Source organism: Coenobita brevimanus, chromosome 16, assembly GCF_032717465.1.
Source record: "Coenobita brevimanus isolate Jiangsu-jjx chromosome 16, ASM3271746v2, whole genome shotgun sequence".
Taxonomy (NCBI): domain Eukaryota; kingdom Metazoa; phylum Arthropoda; class Malacostraca; order Decapoda; family Coenobitidae; genus Coenobita; species Coenobita brevimanus.
Window position 1 is genome coordinate 32,661,733 of NC_136969.1, and position 25,022 is coordinate 32,686,754.

General features: G+C 42.5%; 1 protein-coding gene across 2 annotated transcripts; it reads right to left on the reverse strand.

The window, feature by feature from the left end:
* Nucleotides 1–1,466: 1,466 nt before the first annotated feature.
* Nucleotides 1,467–18,140, reverse strand: LOC145390943 (TIP41-like protein). Of its 2 annotated transcripts, none has more exons than XM_080265679.1 (6): nt 18,101–18,140; nt 14,133–14,309; nt 12,414–12,593; nt 9,694–9,916; nt 4,990–5,148; nt 1,467–1,621 (listed from the first exon to the last, which is right to left on the reverse strand). In XM_080265679.1, the coding sequence occupies exons 2-6, from the start codon at nt 14,300–14,302 to the stop codon at nt 1,529–1,531; spliced, it is 825 nt and encodes a 274-aa protein (XP_080121805.1). In that variant the 5' UTR covers nt 14,303–14,309; nt 18,101–18,140; the 3' UTR covers nt 1,467–1,528. The 2 variants fall into 2 exon arrangements, with proteins under 2 accessions (XP_080121805.1, XP_080121806.1); XM_080265680.1 differs by having other exon boundaries at nt 18,093–18,113.
* Between the last annotated feature and the right edge of the window lie 6,882 nt (nt 18,141–25,022).

The window sequence follows — 25,022 nt, forward strand, 5'->3', positions numbered from 1 at the left end:
AAACATTAAAAAAAAAAAAAATAGACAACGAACAGCCCTGTGCTGATTCAAAAGCAATACTGAGTGAACACCATCTGATCTGATCTTCACCACAAACAAGCTGTCCAATTCACTCTAGCTACACATGTTCTTCTCTCACGTGCATCAACTGTAAATTCTAGCATATCTGTATATCAAAATCAATCGGTGCAAGCCACATACTCGTGGCATATTGAAAAAAAAGTGAGAACAGTACATACAACACAATGGAAGACGCCATCTTTGTTTACATATGACGTCACACTCCCGGGCTCAAGCTACCTCAAGCCAGCTCCAGGGGTGGATCGACTTGGCTTGAGTCTGGCTCAAGCGCGGCTCGAGTCTGGCTTGAGCCTGGGCACCGCAAAAACGGGAATGGACTATTTGTCTTAACTCTGGCTCGAGCCAGACTTAAGCTTGGGCCTCACAAAAACGTGCCTTTGGTTCTACCCACTCACTGCTGGTCCAAAATTTGTCTCTTGCCTCTGTACCTCAGGCATTACAGGATGCATGCATAATTATCAAAGCTTTTTTGCTTTCACAAATTTGAAAACATACATACACCTTTTGAGTTGATACATACCGTTAAATAATAATTCACTCTACCATTCCCTGCTCATCACAACACTTAAATACTGAAACCTGGCCAATATTAAGAAATACCATACAGTATTATGGAGATAAGAGGTATGACAACCATCATCCACCTACTTGTTATATGGTAGTGCTACCTACTTCTTCCTTCACCTTCGTCATCCTTTTTCTGTCTGCTCTCCTCTCTTCCTTTCTTCTATCTTTCCTGTCACTTTTTATTACTCTTCTTTCCTTTTCAGATGGCTTTACATTGAGTGATGCTGAGTGGTAACCATATAACCTACCCATATGTGTTCCTTTGTGTCAACAAGTGGGTCAGCAAAGGGTTAGTGCCCATCCCTGTAAAACAAGTAACTCAAAGAAAAATGGCCACTCTTTATAGGATTATGGTGTCTGGCTATAGATGGATAGATAGAATCTGAGGGAAAAAAAAAAAAGTAAAATGTGATTCATCTTTACTTAGAATAAATAATACAGTACAATGCAACATTTATAAAATACCAATCTAAAACATATTGTGCTGCTAACAATGAATGCCATTTTCTGTACAAAATAACCTGAAGATGGAATAGTACTTATAAATATAAAAATCTAGTAATGAAAACAATAATGTCATTGTTGCAATCCTGCATATAGGATACAACAGCAATACCATCAGGGCAGATGACAATGTGGTTGAAGAGTTTTAGTTTCTTCAGTCCAAGGAGGTACTTTTCATTTCATTCTTGCAACCTCCAGATGTTTTTTTTTCAGCTCAAGAGAGACCTTCACAACAGGATATCTCCCTTTAGCTCAATGAAATACACTTCTGGTGCCCTGGAGAAAAAAAAAAAAAAAAAAAAAAAAAAAAAAAAAAAAACATCGGATTGCAAAGATTGCAAAATCACTATATCCACTAATTCTGGGGGCTAGCTACTCACGAACTGGTGACTAACTTGTCAATTTCTTCTTTCACAAGTGGAAGGTACTGCCATACTAGGTCAGGGTTACCGTATACTGAAGAATCAACCTGGAAAATGTAAACTCAATTAATCTTATGCCTCTAGTGATTAAACCATCAAATTAGATAAAATCAAATGATGTCACTGTTTGTTTCATTTATAAAGGCTCCAACATGCTTGCATGCATGTCATCTATAGTCGTTCTATTTTATGAAGGCAGTTTGGGTGGGACGCTCTGGGACCTCAAACTGTTAGCTCTGTTGTCACATCGCCGCCGACACACGTGTAATTATTTTAAGCTAGTAACTACTTATAAATGAGTTTTAAACACTCTGTATAGATGTAATTCAATAAAAAAGCTGTAGTATAGTATCAATCTTATAAAAGACTTGTCAGGGTTGCCTTTGAGACGTTGTCAGGTGGTGACACGAAGGACAGCCCTGCGTGAGTGGGTCATACTCGGTCAGTCTCCCGCCATGGAAGCTATTTAAAAAAAAAAAAAAAAAAAAAAAAAAAAAAAAAAAAAACGCACCTATAGACTTTTACCTCAGGGGTGGTTTGGAAAAAAAGTAGAAAACAAGAGAAAAAATTAAGAAAATACAATTAGTAGTAGTTAATATATAATATGAGAGAGAGAGAGAGAAAGAGAGAGAGAGCACGTGTGTGGCGACGATGTGGCAACAGAGCTAACAGAGTGAGGTCCCAGAGAGCCCGACCCAAACTGCCTTGATAAAATAGAACTGTAATGGTGACTCTCCACACTGCTTGATCTCTGGCAGCATCACTATTCAGACCCTTATTCCTGAGGTCACAAACTATGACTTCATCCATGGTCTTTTTTTGGTAACCCTACCCTAAGTGTTAACACCTCTTAAAGGAGTACTCATATTGACTCTAATCATTGTAACAGGTGATGTCTTCTATGGATTGGCAACCAAACCACATGTCAAAACCAGCTACTTACTTCCCAACGGTTGATGGAAACTGCTGGGAAAAATGACATCAAACTTGTAATAGTTTGTAACATGAAGTTACAAATTAAGTAACAAAGAGAAAAATGGTAAATTGCAATATGCAAGAAGAAAAAATGTTAACATGCAAAAGAATGGTCATCATCATTATGAAGATCATCATCTGGACCTCTTTTCCCACCCTAGGGCTGGGTGAGGAGTAGCAATGTCCAAACAGCCTAAGTTTGCCCAGTTCAATGGGCCACACTTCCATTCACTCATCATTTAAGCCCTCGGAATCCTGGCTCTATTTGATAGGCCAAAAACTTTCACCACATTCTGCAGCTTCACAAGAACATATCCGACAGTCAATCCAAATGCTGTCACATTAAAAAGGGGTGCCAAATCCCTGATCACGTGCTTCTTCTCACAACATTCATCCAGCCAGCTTGATCTAGTGTCAGTCCCTAGCCTCATCGTCTTCCATACCTTTCTTCCTCACACACTCATTCATCATACCCCTCCACCTTCTCCTTGGCCTACCTTGCCTCCTCCCTCCTTTAAATTTGCTCACACATACCTTTTTCACCACTCTATTGTTGTCCACTCTCTCCATGTGACCATACCATCTCAGTACACTCTCCTCAATTCTGGTGTCCACAGACTCCCTCACTCTGCATCTTTCATGAATCACATTATTTTGTATCCTATTCACTGTCTGTACTCCACATACATTCCTCAGCAGTCCCATCTCCACTGCTCTCGCTCTTGCCTTTTCATTTTCGTGCCACACCATAGTCTCACATTTGTATGTCAAAGTTTGTACAGTACTAACACAACTTCATGTATGCCTTGTGCAGCTGCAACACTTAAGTTTCTGTTTCTTATCAAGGCCTTCATATCACCAGCTACTTTCCTTCCTTGTGTCACTCTACTTTCCACTTCTTTTGCACATTTTCCTCTCTTTTCTATCACTGTACCCAGGTACTTGAAATCTCTCACCAATTCCAGTCTCTTGCCATTCACTGTAACATCACACTGGGAGTCACCTTCTCTCTCGATTACAATCACTTTCCTCTTTTCTACATTTACTCTCAAGGCACGATGCTCACAGACATCAACAAAACTCTGCACTAGTCTACCAAGTTCTTGTCAGGTATTTGCAAGTAGCACTGCATCATCAGTTTACAACAAATTTGAGATATTCCATCCATCACATTCATTACCTACGCCATCCCTCTCTCCATTACTCATGTTTTTACTTCTCTCATCACTCCTATAGTGAACAACCATGGGGACATCACACAAACTTGTTGCACGCCCACACTGATCATGAACCATTAATTTAGATGCTCATTTACCCTTCCAAATGCCTCACTACCATCATAAAAACTCTTGACAGCACCTAGCAGCTTACCATCTACACTGTCCATGTGCAAAACCTTCCACAATCCTTCTCTGTCTACTTTGCTGTATGCTTTTCCCAGATCCATATATGCCATAAACACCTTATAGTCCATCTCATAAGTCTTCTCCATTATCTGTCTTATTGCAAATATTTGATCCACACATCCTCTGCCACTCCTTAAGCCACCTTGTTCATCACTCACTAGAATTTCTGATATCTCTTGCTTTCTCTATAATAATTCTTCCATATACCTTCCCTACAACACTCAATAAACTTATGCCATGATAATTCTTGCACTAACTTTGCTTGCCTTTATTTTTGTACTGGGGTACAATCACAGCCTTTTTTCAATCCACTGGCAAAGTTTCACTCATCCATGTCTTCTTACACATCTCCAACAAGCACTTCATTCTGCTCTCTCCACCATATACCTGTGCGTACACCTCATCAACCCCAGCTGCTTTCCCATTTTTCAGCCACTTCACATCGTTCTTCACCTCTGCGAGTTTCACATTTCCTGGCACTGTATTCCTTCTCTGCACACCCCCAAAACCAATCACTTTCACAGTGGCTCTGCTCTGTCTATTCCTATTCATCAGGCTTTCAAAATATTCTTTCCATCTGGTCCTAACTTCATCCTCATGTGTTATTAATCTGCCATGTACATCCTTCACACTTTCACATTTCTTTCTGCTGTCGCTTCTACATTTCCACACCTCTTTCCAGAACAACTTCCTATTTTCAAAGTAATTTGCATTCATTTTTCTTCCTACATCATCATTTACCTCCTTCTTTTTCCTTGTCACTAGTCTCTTTTCATGCTTCTTACACTTCTTACTTCAAGTGGACATATTTTATACTGCACTTTATTTTTGCTACCGACAGATGGTCTTTCTAATTCTGGAGAAACCATTTGTGGTGATGGGTTTAGAAAGTCTTGAATCCTCTCAGAATCTGATGTGTTATCCTATGCTGATGACATCACCTGACAGTAACAGGAATGTAGTTTAAAATATGTCACCAAATTGAAGAAGCTAAGCCAATGAGAATACCATTGAATAACTCTTTGGTAATTTACCTTTAAAGATGAGATGGGAGCTTCTCTGGTTGAGCTTTCTCTTAGGATGTATGATTCTCCAGCAGGACTGTACAGCCTCGTATCATTGACCCTCACAATAACTTGATCCACTCGCAAGTAATGCCGAAACACCACAAAGAATCCACTTGGCATCACTCTCTGCAATACAACACATTTCATTCCCCATCAGGAGCACTGGGGTCCATGGCTAGGCTACTTACTCCAGATATACAAGACGAGTGTCCAAGTGTATACCCAAGTGGCATATGAGCAATAAACCCCAACCATTCCTCAGATTTGAACCCTTCAGGTCACAACCAGTTGGAGTGCCCTATCGCACTAGACCTCACTTTTTCCAGTCTACAAAACAGAAATTAATTTTCTTTTTTCTGTCCTCCTACGTCCCTCATATATCAGTTCTGCATCTCTTTCTTTCTCTTTCCTCCATCTGTCTTCACCTTTCCTACCCTTTTTCTCTTTACTTGCATCCATTATCAAAAAGTTCATTATAAAAAAAAAAAAAAAAATCTCATACTTGCATAGGCTATATGGATAAAGATGCCTCTAGTAACACTTTGACACAAGCACAATCATTAAACTGCAAGAAACTTCAAAATCCATTTCATGAGTAGTACTGGAACTGTAATAAGCACTTTTTCCATGTTTCTGATGGCCTAAAACATGAAATATAATGATGATTTACTGTATTTAGCATTAAATAACAGATGGCTAGATTTTGTAACAACTTTTCCTTAGCAATTTCTTTTGCATATTATAACTTCATATTATATGTGGTAGGTGGGGGCACTCACCATCCACTCACTTGGTGTAGTGCTGCTCTTGGATGTCTGCCCTTTCCTCTCCTCCATCCTTCTTTCCTTCCATCCTCTTCTGTCTTTCTTTCCTTCATTCTTCTGCCTACGGGTAACTTTACACTCCCTATTCTGTCTTTCTTTCCTTCATTCTTTCCTCATCCTTCTGCCTGTGGGTGACTCTACACTGAGTGACAAGCCAAATGGTTTCCTGTACACCAGGAAACCATTTACTACACTGGGTGGTAACCACATAACCAAATTATGGTGCCTGGTGGTTTACTGGGTAATTACAGCGCTCCAGTTGGATTGAGCCGGTGAAGGTTTATATCCAAGGGGTGGTTGGGGTTTATTGCTCATGTAATGCCACTCAGGGATGAGTGAGGCTGGTCACTTTCATCTTAAATGTCAGGACCAACTTGCCTAGCCCCGGGCTCCTACGCTCCTCATGGGGCAACGTAAGATTGGATGATGAATGAATGAATGATATTCTTTTGTGTGCTTATATATGCAATCAGCTTTATGTCAGTATCAACACTACCTATCTATCTGTCTATTGCCAGATGTCTTAATCCTGTAAGGGGTGGCCACAAACAAAGTTGCCTCCATGTCGCCCTATCCACCGCAATTTCATTGTCCTGCTCCTAGCTCACACTCCCCTCTCTCATATATCTCTCCACTCCATCCCTCCATCTCATCCTTGGCCTCCCCCTCCCTCCTCCCCCCCTCCACCTCACTCACACACACTTTCCTTGTCAGTCTCTCTCTCTCTCTCCATCCTCTCCACATGGCCAAACCACCTCAATGTGTTTCTCCTAATGCTTCCTATCACATCCACATTCACACTACAACGCTCCTTCACTTCCTCAATTGTCAGTCTGTCTCTCCACGTGACTACACAGGCTCCTCTCCAATATCTCATTTCAACTGCGCTCACTCTTGGTTTGTCCCTCCAACAAGATCCAAGCTTCAATTCCGTATGTTAGAGTTGGTATCACAATACTGTTATGCAGTAACTTTTTCACTTCCATGCTCACTTCCCTGTTTCTTATCACTGCTTTCAAAGAAACACCGACCTTTCTTCCTTGTTGTACCCTTTCAAGCACTTCAACCTCTAAACTTCCATCCTTACTCATAAAATTACCCAAGAACTTAAATGCACTCATATTTTCCATTTCCTCCTCATTCAACATTCAGTGACTTCATTTCTCTCGAAGACTATAACTTTACTCCTCCCTACATTCAATTTTAGATTCCGTTTCTTACACACTCTCCCAAACTCATACACCAAGCCTTGCAGCTCCCCTTCGTCTTCACTTAACAACATAATATCATCTGCAAACAACAGGGAATTTTCACACACTGCCCTCTCTCATTAGGGTCGCTCCAACATCCACTGCCCTCCTTTGTATCTCTTCTATAACCCCATCCATATACAGACTGAATTTTATAACCCCATCCATATATAGACTGAACAACCATGGAGGCATGACACATCCGTTTCAATCCAACCTTCAAATAGAAAAATTAACTCAGTTCACTTGGGTCTAGTTAGTACTTGGATGGGTGACCGCCTGGGAACACCAGATGCTGTTGGAATAACATTCTCCCTACGTGTTGGATGGGGTTGGTGGAGGATTGGTGCCCCTCCCTGTGAAACGGTTGACTCTGGGCCCTTGGCCACCCCGTTTGGGATACATGGCGTCTGGCAATGAATGAATGAATGAACTCAGTTCACTGTCCACAGGCACTGCAGCCTTAGCACCCTCATATATACTCTTCACAGAATTCAACAACTTCCCATCTACTCCACATATGCTTAATACTTTCCACAGTTCCTGTCTATCCAACCTGTCATATCCTTTCTCCAAATTCATGAAGGCCACAAATAACTTCTTTCCCTTCCCTAGAAACTTTTCCACAAAAGACCTAAGAATGTATATCTCATCTACACAACCTCTTCCCTTCCTAAAACCTCCCTGTTCTTCTCCAACAAATTCCTCTGTTATTTCCCTACTTCTGTCAATAGGTATCCTACTATACTTTTCCTGTTACAATAAGAAGACAAATGCCCCTATGATTACCATACACTTCTTTTTCCCCATTTCCTTTGTACAGGGGAATAATTGTACCTGACTTCCAACCCTTGGGGACTTTACCTTCCTCCCAGGCCAATCTGCACATCTTCCAAATCCATTCCATAACTATCTCTCCCCCATGCTTCAGCATTTCACCACACGTTCCATCAATTCCTGGGGCCTTCCCCATCTTGACTTTCTTCACTGCTTCCACAACTTCCATCCTACTGATTTCTTCCTCTCTTCTCACATCCCTCCTTCTACCAGCCAGTTGCCAACCACTTATACTTACATTATATTTTCATTCTCTATGTTCAACAATTCCTTAAAGTTTTCTTTCTATCTGCTCACTTTTTCTCCCTTCTCCACTAGTAATCTACTATTTTTATCTTTCACTCCCTGACTAACGTCATTAACACCCTGTCTAACTCTCTTTATCTCTTTCCATAACATTTTCTTACATTCCCTCAACTTTACACTCAAATTCCTTCCAAATTCCTCATCCATTCTCTTCTTTCTCTCACTAATCTGTTCACCTCTCTCTTCCTCTCTACATATAACTTTCTGTTCCATGTCTCAACTTCCTCCACACCCGGTTCTCATCCACTCACCATATGCTCTCTTCTTTTGTGCCACAGTCAGTCTCACCTCTTCATTCCACCATGCTGTTCCTTGCACCCCCTTTCGTCTTCTCTTCACCCCACACGCCACCTTACATGCTGTACAAATTTCTTCTGTGAATATCTTGCACACACCTTCCACGGCCCCCATCTGCTCCAAATCATATTTACCCAATTGCTCCTCCACTTCTCTCTTATATTCTGTCTTTTTCCATCCTCTAGCAATCTATCTACCCTTCTTATATGAACTGCTTCCTCCTGTCCTTCCCTTCTTCTATTCCTCAATTTCATTTGAACCTTGACTTTCACCACCACCATTTCCACTCCCCCAGCCTCTATTCACTCTTGCATCCATTACACACCTCATTCTATCATCGACACACACATAATCAATCACTACCTTCCATTCATTCAGTCCACCACCCACCCTTCTCATCACCTGCCACATATACCTGTGGATCATTTTGTGTTTGAAGAGGGTATTGGCTATCACCAAACCCCTCCTGGCATAAATGTCCACTAGAGCACTGTCATTCTCAACCACTTTTGCAGGCACACCCCACTCACCAACTACTCTATCCTCCTTCACATTCCCTACTTTTCCATTCATGTCTCCAATCAGAAACACTCTCATTCCTTTCAAACTTTTCCATGGATGCTTCCACATCTGTCCAGAACTCTTCTTTCTCTCTGCTTGCACAATTTTGCATTGGCGCACACACACACACACACACACACACACAAAATTGCCCACATTTGTAGCCCAATTTTCAGCCTTACCCACACAATCCTTGAGCCAACTGATACATACTCTTTTATATTCTCCTTCCATCTCTTGCAACAATACACAATCCTTCTTTTGCCCTCTCATTCTCACCCACTCCCGCGCATATACCACATCCATACTCATATTCTCTCACACTCTCACCTCCCCATTTAGCATCAGTTAATCCACACACAACCAGTTTTGCATCCTCAAGCACCTGGACAATCTCTCTGTTTCACCTCATCATTTACACCTCGTACATTCCATGTTGCAATGCGTACACTGTCCTTTGTTAACACATGACATGTAATATGGAAGAGAATGTTAAGGTGCTACATGCAAAATAAATCACCGAGGAATAGGTGCCACAAAACCTTCTATACCACTCAGAACACATCTCTAAATACAACAATACACGGATGACATACCACTTTCACAACACATCTGGTGCACCCATTATCATCAAGCTCATCTTCATATAAGAATATTTCATCATAAAATTTGATCTCTTCTCTGACTCTTAGCTTGTCCAAGTCAATGCGTTGGGAGGTGGATGTGGCATGAAGAGGAGGAGTCAGGGTGCCACGGTAATCTGTGGTGTAGGTCCAGTCATATGGCTTTACCACTTTGTTGGCAAACTCACAGTCTGCTCTGAAATTGTGAAGGGCAGATAGATGGCACAATTATCATATACTATGCCTAACCTAACCTAACCTAAAAAAAATTCAGCAGGAATGTAAATAAATATAAGACACCAGAACGCAAATAAAAGTAATGGTGTCCGAATGATATATCGTGAATTCTGGTGTACAGTACAACTGGGTAAAGAGTGTGTGCTTAGATACTATGATGTAATTTTCATTTTATTCTGCTATCACCTGACAATTATGCTTCGCTTAAGAGATCTTTCAAACAGGTGCTACATACAGGCCTCATCCATCCCCTTGAGCTGAAAAAACTGACTGAAGGTAACAATTTTACTTCAGATTAAAAAAAAGACTGGAGGCTGCAAGGAAAACCCTTTGAAAACTCTGGGTGACGTCCTTCTTTGTTTTTGCTGCTACCTGACGATTTTATTACTCTTAGAAAGGTCTTTTGTGCTGAAGGGGCTTATCAAGGCTGTATCTGACCCCTCCAGTCTGAAAAGTCTATTTGAAGCTGGGTAAAATCATCTGCGGAGACCAAGAATAAAATGAAAAATGTCCCTGCGATCAACTACCGGTATATCCTTTTTACCTAAGCTTGGATAACATTTTCATCCTTTTGCAATTTCATGTAGCTAAGTGGCAGAATAAGATAATGCAATGGTTTACGTCCTTTCTATAGTACAGTACTAGGATCATATTCCAGTAGGCTATTACTGAAACTACAAGTAAGCACTGAAGGTGGTGATATGGCAATTTTAGGCCAAGTTTGGGTAAAATAGGTATAGTTAAGAATGGCAAGGGAGTAAAGAATGCGAATTAGACTTTATGAAACTTCTTACAAGCTTACTGGGCTTTATGTAACTGTAAACAAAAAAAAAATAATCTTAAATTTAGTGTCACGCCTTATGAAACTCTATTACATTTACCAAGATATATGAAACTCTTTTGAGTCTATTATATTCACATGATCTTATGAGATTTTTAGAAGTCTATTAGATTTACCAAGCCTTACAAGGTTTTTTAACCCCTTATGGGCGGGCAACTTATCAATTATACCACCGTACAGGGTGGCATATTTTCAGAAAAATAAAGTATCAAGGGATAAGCCTAAACATGCATAAATTGATGAAAAGGATGAAAAACGAAGGCAAGAGGTGTTACATGCGTGGTAATATGTCTCTGCTGGCTGTGGGAGGAGGAGGGGAGGAGTGAGGGAGGAGAGTGGGCAAGCAGCTTATCACCAGGTGCGCCTGAGGGGAGGCTTGCAAACTATTCACTCATTTGCTTTTTCTTCACCACTGAACACTCTATTCATTATTTATGCATTCTTTACATTATTCATTGTCTTCAAAGTCTTACGTATGTGTTTTCTATTTTACTTGAACGTCTTAAAACAATATAACTTATGTATGTTACTTGAACAAATAGAACACTATAATGTGTGTGTATATATATATATATATATATATATATATATACATATACTGTACAGTAGAACCTCTCTCATTCGGACTATATGGGGGGAAGGGTTGTCCGAATTAGCATATTGTCCGGACCATCAGGGTAATCTCCAGTTCATACCAAAAACTATCTACATATGGTGTGTCTGTTAATTATTAACATATGTGGCATATGTCAACCCTACGTAACTGCAAAGGATGAAAGGATACTAAAATAACCAAACTAATCATGTACGATAGTTTTGTATTGCATAATTTACAGGTAAGGCCATGACAAGAAACTAGCCTACCTTTAAATTGCAGTAAGTGACTAAGGCCAGTGTAGGTAAAAAAATTAATTAATTAATTAACTATAATATTTGGAATAAAAATAAAACTTACGTAGGCAAAAAATACATTGTCATCTTTGGCATACATTTAACGCCCATATGGGCAAGAAGCTAATGTTTGATGTACAAGTAAAGCACATTTAAGTACAAAAAATAACCTACAGTAATCATTAAACACTGCAGAATATCTTGACCCATTTTTATGTAAGCAAACTCCTCCTTTTAATACCTTTATTCACTGCAGAAGCTACACTTGCATTAAGGGGCATGGTAAGGAGGATTAACTTTTGAAATACAGCATAAAAATATAAATGGTTGGTGAACTAGTTGATGGAACGAATGCTAGCGTTTGTTTATTGCTTTTGTACCATCGGAAATTCGTACTTCGAGTTTTCGTACTTCAAGGACTCACTGTATATATATCTATATCTATCTATCTATCTATCTATATATATATATATATATACTGTATATTCTATTTTACTTGTTTCAAGGCTTGGGAGAGTAGAGGACAGGACAATAGGTGACAAGGATGCCTCATCACCCACTCTCACCAATAAATTAGGACCGAAATGGGCTGGACGCTACGTAACGTCACCTGCCTCCTCACACACGGACATTACGTAATGCCGCCTGCCTGTTAGGGGTTAAAGTACATGGTACATAAAATTTACCATTTATTATGAAAAACCTAAAAGTCTACTATATTTACCGAGCCTCCTTCCAAGTCTGAGCGTGTGCCACCTGGAGAGTGTCGCAGGTATTGTTGACACACCTGAGGGCATCCAGAGGGGTAAACATGATACTGCCACCCTTAGCATGTCGCACCTCTAGCAGGTTGTCCGCAAACACCATGTCTGGTAGTGATGGTAGTGCCAGTTCACGCTCGTATCTGTCACCCAATCGAGGTAGTGCCACAGTATCATATTACAGTACAGCTAGTCCTTGTTTAAACCCTTGAATCTGGAGTGTACTTTTAATTTTATTCTTGCTGTGTCCATGTGATTTTACTCAGGTTTGGTGAAACTTTTCAAACTGGTGGAGCAGGATTTAGGTTTCATTAACCCCTTTGCAAACAGAGGGATCTTCCATGATGCATTAAATCAGCTGGCAGCAGCAAGAATATGGCTGCTCCAAAGGATTCAAGGGGTGACAGTTGTTTAATTCAAAGTTGTTTCATTAATAAGTTGCTAAAGAATTAATAACTACTGTATATCCTATTGTTTTGGTTCATCATGATTCACAATAAGGTGTTTAAAAGTTAGAAATTAGTGTTTTTTTATGCTTTTAACTCCTCAGTCATGAACCTGAAGCATGCAGGACTAAAAGTTGTTTCATTTATACTAGTAGTTTGCCTGCACACCTAGGACTTTAAATGAGGACAGCCTGTTTCAATACCAATAATATAAAGTCTCTTCAAATTCTTCCATGTTTATGATCAGGGGCAAAAGTTTATCAAGTATACAGAAAATTTTCAAATTCTTTCATGTGTAAGATCTGGGGCAAAAGTTTGTCTTTCACCTAATGTACTTTTAATTTTCCTTGTTTAACTAATATTACCAAAGCGAGAGAGGCTTAGTATATTCCTCTGACTAGTGACCACAGATGATACTCTGACTATGCGTCAAGGAGCAAAGTAACAGATATGCCCTAAAAATTTAGTATGCACAGTTGTGTCCCAGACTGTACCAACAATGAATAAATGATGCTTTACGAGTTCTGAGTGTATTTACAGATTCATTCAGAATATACAGAAGAATACTCAGATTTTCTTGATATAAGTCAGCATATGAAATGTCAGTTTTTATGCTACACTAAAATACAATAACAAAAACAGTAATAATAACAGAACAGGCAGACAGACTCAAATTCACCTGCTACAAGTATTGTACTTTATACTGGTATCTTTAAAATTCCATTATTACTTACACACTGAAAGGAAAAAATAAAACATTTACTGCTTTCAGCCTACCGTGTCTACAATTAACATAAATAAATCTTTATATTTATATGCACGCTACATCTACCAGATCTATAGGATTCTGTCACAAAATCACGCAAAGTAATTTCTCTCAATACTATAATATCTGTTTTCCAAAACTACAGCATAAGGTAAAAACTGCATTTAGTGAGAGCTAGACATGTTCCAACAAGAAAGACTGCCTTTTCAAAAATTAAAAAGTTACTGCTAAGGCTGAATCCTTCACCCTGCCCTGGCCCAGATTTGTGCCCTTTTTGTAACATATTTCATGCACCTTGGTGGCAACAAAAGATATTGCTGCAGCTCTACCTTCTTCTCATAGCACTTCACTGTGACTAGCATCATATTCTTGTGTAAAGCCAATACTACAACTGAACACTGAAGATGGAGAGGTGGCAATTGTATGCCAAGTCAGTAAAAGCAGCAATTTCTACATATGTTGTCACTTACATACACAGGTTACACAGACTGTCAAGGGGTGTGTCGGGGGTGCATGGGTTGGAGGAGAGTGATTCACACTGGGATCCCATGATGTGATTCTTTGCTACTCTCAGCGTCCATTCACCAAAACTGAACTCCACGCCTTTTCCAGGAGGTGGTGTAACTTCTTTCTCTGACATTCTTAGCCTGGGAAAAAAAAAAAAAAAAAACTTGTACTACAGACTGTTTTTAGCTGACAAAACCCTGCCACTTCCATAACTTGAACACCACATCATGGTTACATGAAATTCAGTGAGCTGGTATCACCCATATTATTGTGTGAAATCCAATACCTGGTATATTCTTGTACTACATATAAATTTGTACGAAATGAACAAATATCTTCCTAGTCTGAATGGTTTGCAACAGTTACCCCTACCACAGAAAATGTGACAGCAGCAGCGTGCGCCCAGAGAACACTGTACCAGGTGTTCAAAGGGAGACCTGTATAGCGCACTTATAAGCTCAGGTATAAGCACTTATTATGGTATTTTCCACTGTTTCTCACTCATAAAAAGAGGAGTTTAAAAAAAAAAAAAAAAAAAAATCGAAAATCTGCCGAGATTGGGGGGTGGTCCTTGGTGAGAAATCAGCCGGGACAGGGTGGGTTAAGTACTGTACCTGGGTAGTGTGATAAGTAAGGATGGAAGTTTAGAGGGTGAAGTGCTTGAAATGGTACAACAAGGAAGAAAGGTTGCTGGTTCTTTGAAAGCAGTGATAAGAAACAGGGAAGTGGGCTGGGAAGTGAAAAAGTTACTGCATGACAGAATCGGCACTGGTACCAACTCTAACGTATGGAAGTGAAGCTTTGACCTTGTTGGAGGGACACAAACCAACAGTGAGAGCAGTGAAAATGAGTTATTTGAGAGGAGCATGTGGAGTCACAAGGAGAGACAGACTGACAAAAACGAGAAAGTGAAGGAACATTGTGGTGTGGATGTGATAGGAAGTGTTAGGAGAAACACACTGAAGTGATTTGGCTATGTAGAGAGGATGGAGAATGAGAAACTGATGAGGAGAATGTACGTGAACGAAGTGGAGGAGGGGAAGAGGGAGGGGGAGGCCAAGGATGAGATGGAGTGGAGAGGTATATGAAAGTGGGTGTGAGCTGGGAGCAGGGCAATGAAATGGCTGGGGACAGGACGACATGGAGGCAATTTGTTTGTTGCCATCCCTTACAGGATTAAAGCCTCTGTCACACACAAACGACTCAAAGGCCGACTGCGGCGCGACTCAAGGTCGTAACGCATTTTTTCACTGAAAGTCCCTTTATTAGCCAACAAAGCCCGGACTCTTTAAGGCGCTCGTAAGCCGCTGGGACGATTCATCGGGCCTCACAACTTGTCAAAAGTTGTGTTACAGTTGCATCAGTCGGGAGTGTCGTATGTCGGTGGTGAAGCAGTCTTAGCTCAATCAGATGCGTCGTGATGCGGTAGTTGCTAGTCGTGATGCTGTCACTGACAAAAAAAAACATTATGACTGCGTGTCCCTCACCAACTGACTAGACACAGGAAAGGTCCATGGTGAGGCGCTGGGTGTCACTGGTGGTCTACATGTGATGCCCCGCCCCATGCTGGGTGTCACTGGTAGTCTAGGTGTGATGCTCTGCCCCACACTGGGTGTCACTGGTGGTTCAGGTGTGATGTCCCACCCCATGGGTCAGTTGCAGGGGGGGGGGGGTCTGGGTGCATTCCCCAAACGCATCACGCAGTCATCTTGGGGTTGTGTGACGGTTGTGGATGACAAAAATTAGTTAAATTTCAAATTTGAAGACTAGTAGCTCTTCACCTCGTGGTCGCCTCTTGATCTTGTTGCGTTCTTGAGGACGTCACGACTGGTCCTGAGGCAGTCCTGACGTGGTCGTTGGGCAGTCAAGAGCAGAGCAGATTCCGGGCCAGTCGGGAGGCGTGGGAGCCAACTAGGACATGACCTTGAGTCGTGTCATGGTCGGCCCTTGAGTCGCGTAAGTGTGACAGGGGGTTCAGGCGTCTGGCAATAGATAGGCAGATAATGAAAGGGTAAACGAATCCAAACAGTGGAAATCAACTGAGAGAAGCATGTCCAGTTACAAGAAGAGACAGACTGACAAATGAGGAAGCACTGTGATGTGAATGTGATAGAAAGCATTTGGAGAAATACACTGAGGTGGTTTGGCCATGTGGAGAGGATAGATAGTGAGAGATTTATAAGGAGAGTGTATCTGAGTGAGGTGGAAGGTGGAAGCTGAAGATGAAATGGAGGGATGGAGTGGAGAGGTTTATGAGAGGTGAGCGTAAGCTGGGAGGAGGGCAGTGAAATGGCAGAAGGGATGACATGGAGACAATTTTTCTTTTTTTTGGGGGGGTGGGCCACCCCTTACTGGATTACGGAATCTGGCATCACATGCACGGAGTGACTTATGCAGGAAGTTACCGTTCTGCTCAATGCACATGCGCTGAGTGCTCTTCTAGTTGCTGTGCTGAGGGTATCTGCATGTTAACTCAAGTAGGCTATTGTGCCATTTATCAACAACAGGCAGACGAATGAGGATATAAAGGAGCGTTGTGGTGTTGATGTGGATGTGATAGGAAGCGTTATGAGGAACACACTGAGGTGGTTTGGCCATGTTATGAGGAGAGGATGGAGGGTGAAAGACTGACGAAGAGAGTGTATGTGAGTGAGGTGGAGGGGGAAAGAGGGAGGGGGAGGCCGAGGATGAGATGGAGAGATGGGGTGGAGAGGTATATGAGAGAGGGGGGTGTGAGTTGGGAGCAGGGGAGTGAAATGGCGGGGGACAGGGCGACTTGGAGGCGATTTGTTTGTGGCCACCCCAAACGGGATTGAGGCGTCTGGCAATAGATAGATAGATAGATCAACAACATTTTATGAAATATATGTATCAGAGAGATAGCTGGATGTCTTATCAACCTATATGTAACTACAGGTTGATATATAGACATATATAAATAAATATATATAAGTATGTTACAGGCTGACTATGAAATCAGTCATTTCGTGAAGTAAGGTTATTTTAAATTAGGTTTAGTTTGGTTGGGTTGATCAAGGACAAGGTTAGGTTAGGTTAGGTTTGGTTAGGTTATTTAATTTAGGCTAATTAGAGTGGGGAACAGTAACAAGTCACTCAATGTATACGACACCAGTGTCATATGCACAAAGTGACTTTATGCAGTTAGTTACCGTTCCGCTAAGTAAGCATGCGCCAAGTGCCCTTTTACTTGCTGTGCTGAAAGTATCTGCATGTTAGCTGAAGTATTGTGCCATTTATCAACAACATTTTATGAAATATATGTGTCATGGAGATGGTTGGATGTCTTATCGACCTATTTGTAACTATGGGTCGATATATATATGTATAGGCCTATATATATATATATATATATATATATATATAAATACCAGTATACATGTGTTATAGGCAGACTGTGAAATCGGTCATTTCGTGAAGTAAGGTTAGTTTAATTTAGGTTAGGTTGATCAAGGATAAGGTTAGGTTAGGTTAGTGTAGGTTTGGTTAGGTTAGGTTAACTTAGGCTAATTAGAGAAGGGAACGGTAACTTCTGGCTTAAAGTCACTCCGTGCATAATTATGACACCGGCTAAATACTTATTTTACAACCACATTAAATATTCTTCCTGCTGCATATGCTGTGTCATTTTTGTTAAGGATTTTATTTGTGCTGGGGGACATAATACAATAAAAATGTCCCCTTCTGAGAAAAAAGAAAAAAAAATCAAACCCCCAAATTTGCTGATAAAATCCATGAAAAAACAGGTCAGTCGTACGCCCATCTCGCAGGACCATTAAATGAACATTTCACCGATTATTTGTTCTCCATCTGTTATATAATTAAAGCATATACTTCCATTGCATGCTGACCCTTTACACAATCAGTCATTACTAATAATAAATTCATCTACAAAAGGAAATTACCGTTTTACCTCGCTTGAGCGTTCCTTAACAATTCCCCGTCAAAACATACTCGATTCCCCGTCACAACAATTCGCACCCTGGACGATTCCCCGTCATTCTATCCTATATAGCACCTAATATTAATGATGGATACCGTAATCATTAATTTTCACGGGGAACTACTAATATCTAGATCCATTCATAATCGTTTAAAATGCCGAATAGTTTTGTTGAGGGCATCTCAATATCCCCAGAAGGAGCCAACGGAGGGGCAGAGAGCGACCCGACTCCGGACGAAAAGTCCTCCCGGGCCGCGCGCCCCTATGACCCGGAACTCGCCCGCCGCCAGCATAGCAGGAAAAAGAGACTACCTTCCGGGTGAGCTGACCACCGACAGAATCAGGGTAGAGCTATTACTCTAGTTCCGGGCAGCATCCCTGAGAAGGCCGGTAGCCGCTCAACCCTCCTACAGGAGACAGCCGGTAGCTGCTCCTGCCAGCTACTGGGCGTGGCCCACATGGGGAAGTGGCTACCAGCCTTCTTCTGAAGGAGGGGTGAGCGGCTACTGTCCGTCTCAAGGGCACCTTCGGGGAGGCCACCCGGCCATCTCAAGATGAAGACTACCGGTTGTCTCCTGAAGGCGGGGCGAGCGGCTACTGGCCATCTCAAGGGCACCTTCAGAGCAGCTACCGGCCATCTCAAGACGAAGGCGGGAGCAGCTACTAGCCTTCTCCTGAAGGAGGGGTAAGCGGCTACTGGCCATCTCAAGGGCACCTTCGGAGCGGCTACCAGCCGTCTCAAGATGAAGGCGGGAGCGGCTACCGGCCGTCTCCTGAAGAAGGGGTGAGTGGCTATTGGCCATCTCAAGGGCACCTTTGAAGCAGCTACCGGCCAACTCAAGATGAAGGCGGGAGTGTACTGGCTGTCTCCTGAAGGAGGGGTGAGTGGCTACTGGCCGTCTCAATACGAAGGCGGGAGCGGCTACCGGCTGTCTCCTGAAGAAAGGGTGAGTGGCTACAGGCCGTCTCAAGAAGAGTGCGGCTACCGGCCATTGCTGGGGTGCTGCCTGGAACTAGAGTAATAGCTAGCTCCACCCCGATCCTGTCGAGTGTCAGCTCGGCTGCAAGGTGGTCTCCTTTTCCTGCTATGGCAGTGGCAGGCGAGTTCTAGGTCATAGGGGCGTGTGGCCCGGATGGACTTACGTCCCTGTCGCCCGGGGTCGGGTCGCGCTCTCTCCTCCGTAGGCTCCTCCTGGGGGTGTTTTGTTGCCCTCAGTCGCTATTCCCGGCATTTTAATTCTTGCATTTACAAAACGATTTTATTCAAATTAGAAGAAACTTTGATCTGGACAGATTGCATATATCCGTCGTTTACCCCTTCACAACAAGAGGTCTCGCCTAAGTTAAATAAAATCGTCCATTGCATCTAAACTAACTCTATAAATATAGTTGTCATAGCAGACTTCGTAACGACATATATCTCACACCTTAAAACTGTGTTGCACGCGATTTATATAGTTTTAATATCAACATGGTTTGCATTAGTAATATACAAGAGGATGCCAAATGCTGAATGAATCGTTAAGGGAGAGGTGGTACTAATTAAGGATCCCCTTTTTACCCGTCCCCGCCCCGGAGGGGGTCGAGGTATTGTTTACACTCGGTTTGTGTCTGCCTATTTGTTTGTTTGTCTGTCTGTCAGTCTGTTAAGAACTTTACGCGAAAACTGCTGCCTTCCACCAACTCTCTCACCAGTCCCATTGGTGCTGGAGTGGGATGCTTGTGTGCCGTGGAACTAATATAGGTGGAGCTCAAATACCTAGTTGTGCAAATGTTCCGATGAGTCCCTAGGACGGGAGGGGAGGGAGAAAGGGGTCGATTTTCAATAGAGCAGTAATTTAGCGATACCTTAGCTGGGTCAGTTCATACCCTTTTGTACCATCGCTTAAAAATCAACCCATATAATGCTGCGATGCCAAATGCAGAGATCTGCATTACAAACACTGTGCTCATAGGGAGAGAACATACCCGTTCCATGACGTAACTCCAGGAAACAGGAAACCAGGACAAAGCTCCCATTTCTCCTTCACTGTCCTTGTCTCCCTCTTCTCCTGTCCTCACTTCGTTTTTAACTTCCTTTTTTCCCTCGTCTTCCATCTCAGTAAGTTTCTCGACCATATCCTTCAGTGTACTTAGCATTTCTTCTAATTTATCCACTCGCTTCATTAGGTGGGCAAACTACTGTTCGTGCTCCTTGCCCAGCATCTCGTTTAATTTTTCTACCCGCTCCTCCAGATAGGAAAACCTCTGTTCTTGTTCCGTCCCTTTCTTCAGAATCTCATTAAATTTTTCTGCCAGCCTCTCCAGGTGGTAAAACTTCTGTTCCTGCAGCTCCTCCTGTTTTACCACCTGTTCCTCAAGTTTTCCTACCCGACTTTCCAGGTGAGAAAACTTTCCCTCTTCCGTTCCATTCTGTTTCTCTTTTTCCTCTTTCTCCTTCCATATTTCTGTCTCGCCTACTTTTTCTATCACTTTACCAGCGAATAGTAGTGCCCCCTCTTCATACCGAGGATGTTCCACAAGTTTATGTACTAACAACTCTAAATCTTCTTTACTCTCCTCGGAGTCTGCTTCACTTTCACTGTAATATAACTCATCAGAATACTCTTCTGAATAATCATCTTTACCTTTTGTACCCTCCCCTTCCTCCACCACCACCACCTCCTCCTCCTCTATAGTTTCTTCCCCTTCCTTCTTCTCTCCCTCCTCTTTTGCTTCATTCATCAGACCTAACACCTCCGAAGCAATTTCTTCCTTTATTCTGATTTGATACCCCTCTAGTTCCAAAATTCTGTTCTGAATATACACTATAGATTGTCTAAGGGAATCTATTTGTGTTTCGGTAAATAAATGAGGATTTTTTCCCATGTCCACCAAAAGCTCTTCTTTCGATTCAGCTTTCTTCAGCAACATTTGTTTTTCGTTTTCCAGGTTTCTGTCCAATTTCAGGAGGAAGTCCTCCTCCTCCGCCTCTTCCTCCTCCTCTTCTTTCCCCTCTTCCTCCTCCTCCTTCTCTTCCTCCTCCTCCTCTTCTTCCCCCTCTTCCACCTCCTCTTCCTCTTCCTGTCTCACTTTAGCCTCCTCCTCTTCAATGATTGTCCTTTCCACTTCCAACTCTAACATTCGATCCTTTAGTTCATTTAGACTTTCTGTTACTAATTCTTTTTCTTCTTCATTAATTGGGTAATTTTCTTTTTCGGTTTCATCCAAAAATTCCTCATTCTTCTCTATTTGACCCAGAAGGGATAATTCCTCTTCTATTATGTTTTCCTTTTTTTCATTGAGGGCCAAAACATAGCTCTCCTTTGTCTCATTCTCGGATTCTACTCCGTCTGTCGTATATGCGCTCCCATCTTCGTACTCCTGATCTCCGCCCTCATGGTCAGTCTCGTCCTCGTTCTCGCCTCCCACGTCCTCGGGTCTCCACGTCACATGGAAATGGTGTTGGAGGATATGAGCAAGTTCTTGATTCGAGAGGACGTCTGGGTAGAGGCCGCGCCCCATGAGCCACTGGCGGCAAATGGCCTTTGCCTGTGGGGTGAGAGGCGGATGGCCAACAAGAGATCGCCCTTCGATGTGGCTGGGTGCGTGGGGGTGGAGGTGGGACCAGCCACACACTGCGGCGACCTCGTGCCGCGCTGCACCCAACGCCTCTCGCATGGCTTTCACCCGCTGCGTCTCCTCCCTCGCCTGCCGTCCCTCCACCCTCAGCGTGGCGTACGTCGACAGGGGCACCAGCGCGGGCGACTCCTCATCCCCCACAAGCACCGAGTCCATCCCCGTCGCCAGCCCGGCCCCCATCGCCACCAGCAACCCCGCCAGCACCGCCAGCACCCGTGGAAGATGCATGCTGCACACGATTTTATTATTTTGTTAAGAGTTAAGTTAGTATGTTTGTAAATTCCTGATAATGTCATAGAAAAGGGTGTTATTATGGGTGGAAATTAGTGAAGGGAGATGATGGTGCGCTGACTCGCAATATACTCATCATCATCACCCAGACCTCTTTCCTCGTAAAGAAACAACAATAATAATAATCGGTAATTTTTTACAAGTGCACAGGGACGTCTTTTTTGGTGAAACCAAGGTATTTCTGATAGTTTTTGATGTGTTTTGAACGAATCTGACCTTCATTTCTGCCACAAATCAGTATATTTCAAGATATCCCCCACCCCCCTTCCCCCCACAAGAATGGGGGAGATGGGCGAACCCGGGGTTTTTGGGTGGGGGAAATCACATAATATATTGATCTGCGATAGAAATGAAGGTCAGAATAATTCACAGCACATCAAAAACCATCAGAAATACATTCGTTTCACCAGCCAGGCCGCTGCGCGCCGCGCCGGGCCGTCTGGCCTACTCCCAACCGACTCGCACCAACAATCGCCTGCCCGCTGTCACCAGCAAACCATTATCTTCTAAGCTAAACTAACCTAAGTCATAAAATTATATTTTTCCGTGCCAAGAACAATGGGGAACCTGTGGGAAAGCGGGGTTTTGGGTGGGGAAAACACGCAAAAACGAGTGATTTCCGATTGAAACTTACCAAATTCAAATCGAAAACACTAAAATCCATCGGAAAAATGAAATTTTAAGCTTCTTAGGGAGTCCGTGTTTGACCCCCCAGCCCTGGCCGTGCTTTCTAACTGGGGGGCTTCGCCCCCCAGACATTAACCAAACCTCATCTAACCTAACCTAACCGGGTGTAAATACGAAATAATGCCTTTACTCACCAGTTTACAGCTCCTGAAGTACTTACGGTAATTTTGCAGGCTTCACAGGTCGTGGCTGGAGACAAACTGACTTTCAAATCCTGCGGGACCCTAGCGTATCTGAAATTCAAATTTGCGCGCCGGTTGTATCAGTTTGAACTTCACGCATGAGCAGATAGCGCGTGACGTAACAGTAGACACATGTTTTAGACCCACCCATAAGTCACGTGAACCGTGACGTGATGGTAGACACACGCAAGACAGGACCACAATGCATTAGGCACGCGCCGTAATGGGTCTCACGAATCGCCCGACTGTAGAGAGTAATTTTTCGGAAAATTTTCAAAAATCTTTTTTCGCGTTAATATTCATTTGCGGAAGTTGTTTCTAGGGTTCAAAATGTTCGCAATGGTGAGATTTAGATATCTGTAAGAGTAAAATTGAGATTCCAAATCCCTGTGCACTTGTAAAATAATACCTAATAATCATCATCATCATCACCATCATCATCATCATCGTCATCCACACGCCTTTTCCCATCTAAGTACATCATCATCACGAACATCATCATCCAGATCTCTCTCCCACGTAACGACGTCATCATCATCTTCACCAACATCATCACGATTATCCAGACCGCTTTTCTCAACAAAAATCATCATCATCATCATTATCATCATCCAGACCGCTTTTCCCAACACATCATCATCATTATCATCATATTATCATATTCCAGGCCTCTTTTCCCACCAGAAACCGTCATCATCATCTTCATCATCATCCAGACCTCTTATTCCAACAAGACATGATTACCATCATCATCATCTTCATCACCCAGACCTCTTTTCCCACCAAAGAACGTCATCATCATCGTCATCATCACATTCATCCAGACCACATTTTCCATCAAAGGACAACACCATCATCGTCATCATCATCATCATCATCATCATCCGTAGTGTGGTGGATGATGTAGTCTACAGAAACCGAGTGGTTATTCCAACATCTTTGAGGTCAGAAGTGCTTGAAATACTCCACTCTGCTCATCAAGGCGTTGTGGGTATGAAAGTAGGGTTAGGCAATCAGTTTTTTGGCTAGGGCTGGACTCTCTCTCTATTTCTCTCTCTCTCTCTCTCTCTGCTATAGTTCAACGTTGCCAACAGTGCATCACCTACAACACCAATTGCTGATCTCAGCCTGCAGCACCGTCGTATCTCCCCATCATACAAACATATCCCTTCGAACGTACCCGTTCTGATTATTTTAGCCATGCAGGATATTCATATGATGATCCAGGAAGAAAATTGAATGCACATTACTCTGAAAATAGGAAGTTGTTCTGGAAGGAGGTTTGGAAATGTAGATGTGACAGCGGAAAAAAAATATGAAAGTTTGAAGGATGTAAGTGGTAGATTATTAACCCATAGGGATGAAGTAAGGACCAGATGGAAAGAATATTTTGAGAGCCTGATGAATAGGAATAAACAGAGTCGAGCCACTGTAAACATGATTAGTTCTGGAGGTGCGCAGAGAAGGAATGCAGTGCCAGGAAACGTGACACTCGCAGAGGTGAAGAACGCCGTGAAGCGGATGAAAAATGGGAAAGCAGCTGGGGTTGATGTGGTGTATGCAGAGATGATTAAGTGTAGTGGAAAAAGCGGAATGAAGTGCTTGTTGGAGGTACGTAAGTAGGCACGGATGAGTGAAACTGTGCCAGCAGAGCGGAAAAAGGTTGTGATTGTACCCCTGAAGAAAAATAAAAGTGAGCGAAGTGAGTGCAAGAATTATCGTGGGTTAAATTTATTGAGTGTGGTAGGTAAGGTATATAGAAGAATTATTACAGAGAAAGTAAGAGAGATATCAGAAGTTCTAGTGAGTGATGAACAGGGAGGCTTTGGGAGTGGCAGAGGATGTGTGGTTCAAATATTTGCAGTAAGACAGATAGTGGAGAAGGCTTGTGTGAAGTACTACCGGTATAAGGTTTTTATGGCATTCATGGATCTGGAAAACGCATACAACAAAGTAGACAGAGAAGGATTGTGAAAGGTTTTGCGCATGCACGGTGTGGATGGTAAGCTGCTAGGTGCTGCAAAGAGTTTTTATGATGGTAGTCAAGCATGTGTAAGGGTTAATGGGCATCTAAGTGAATGGTTCACGATCGATGTGGACGTGCGACAAGG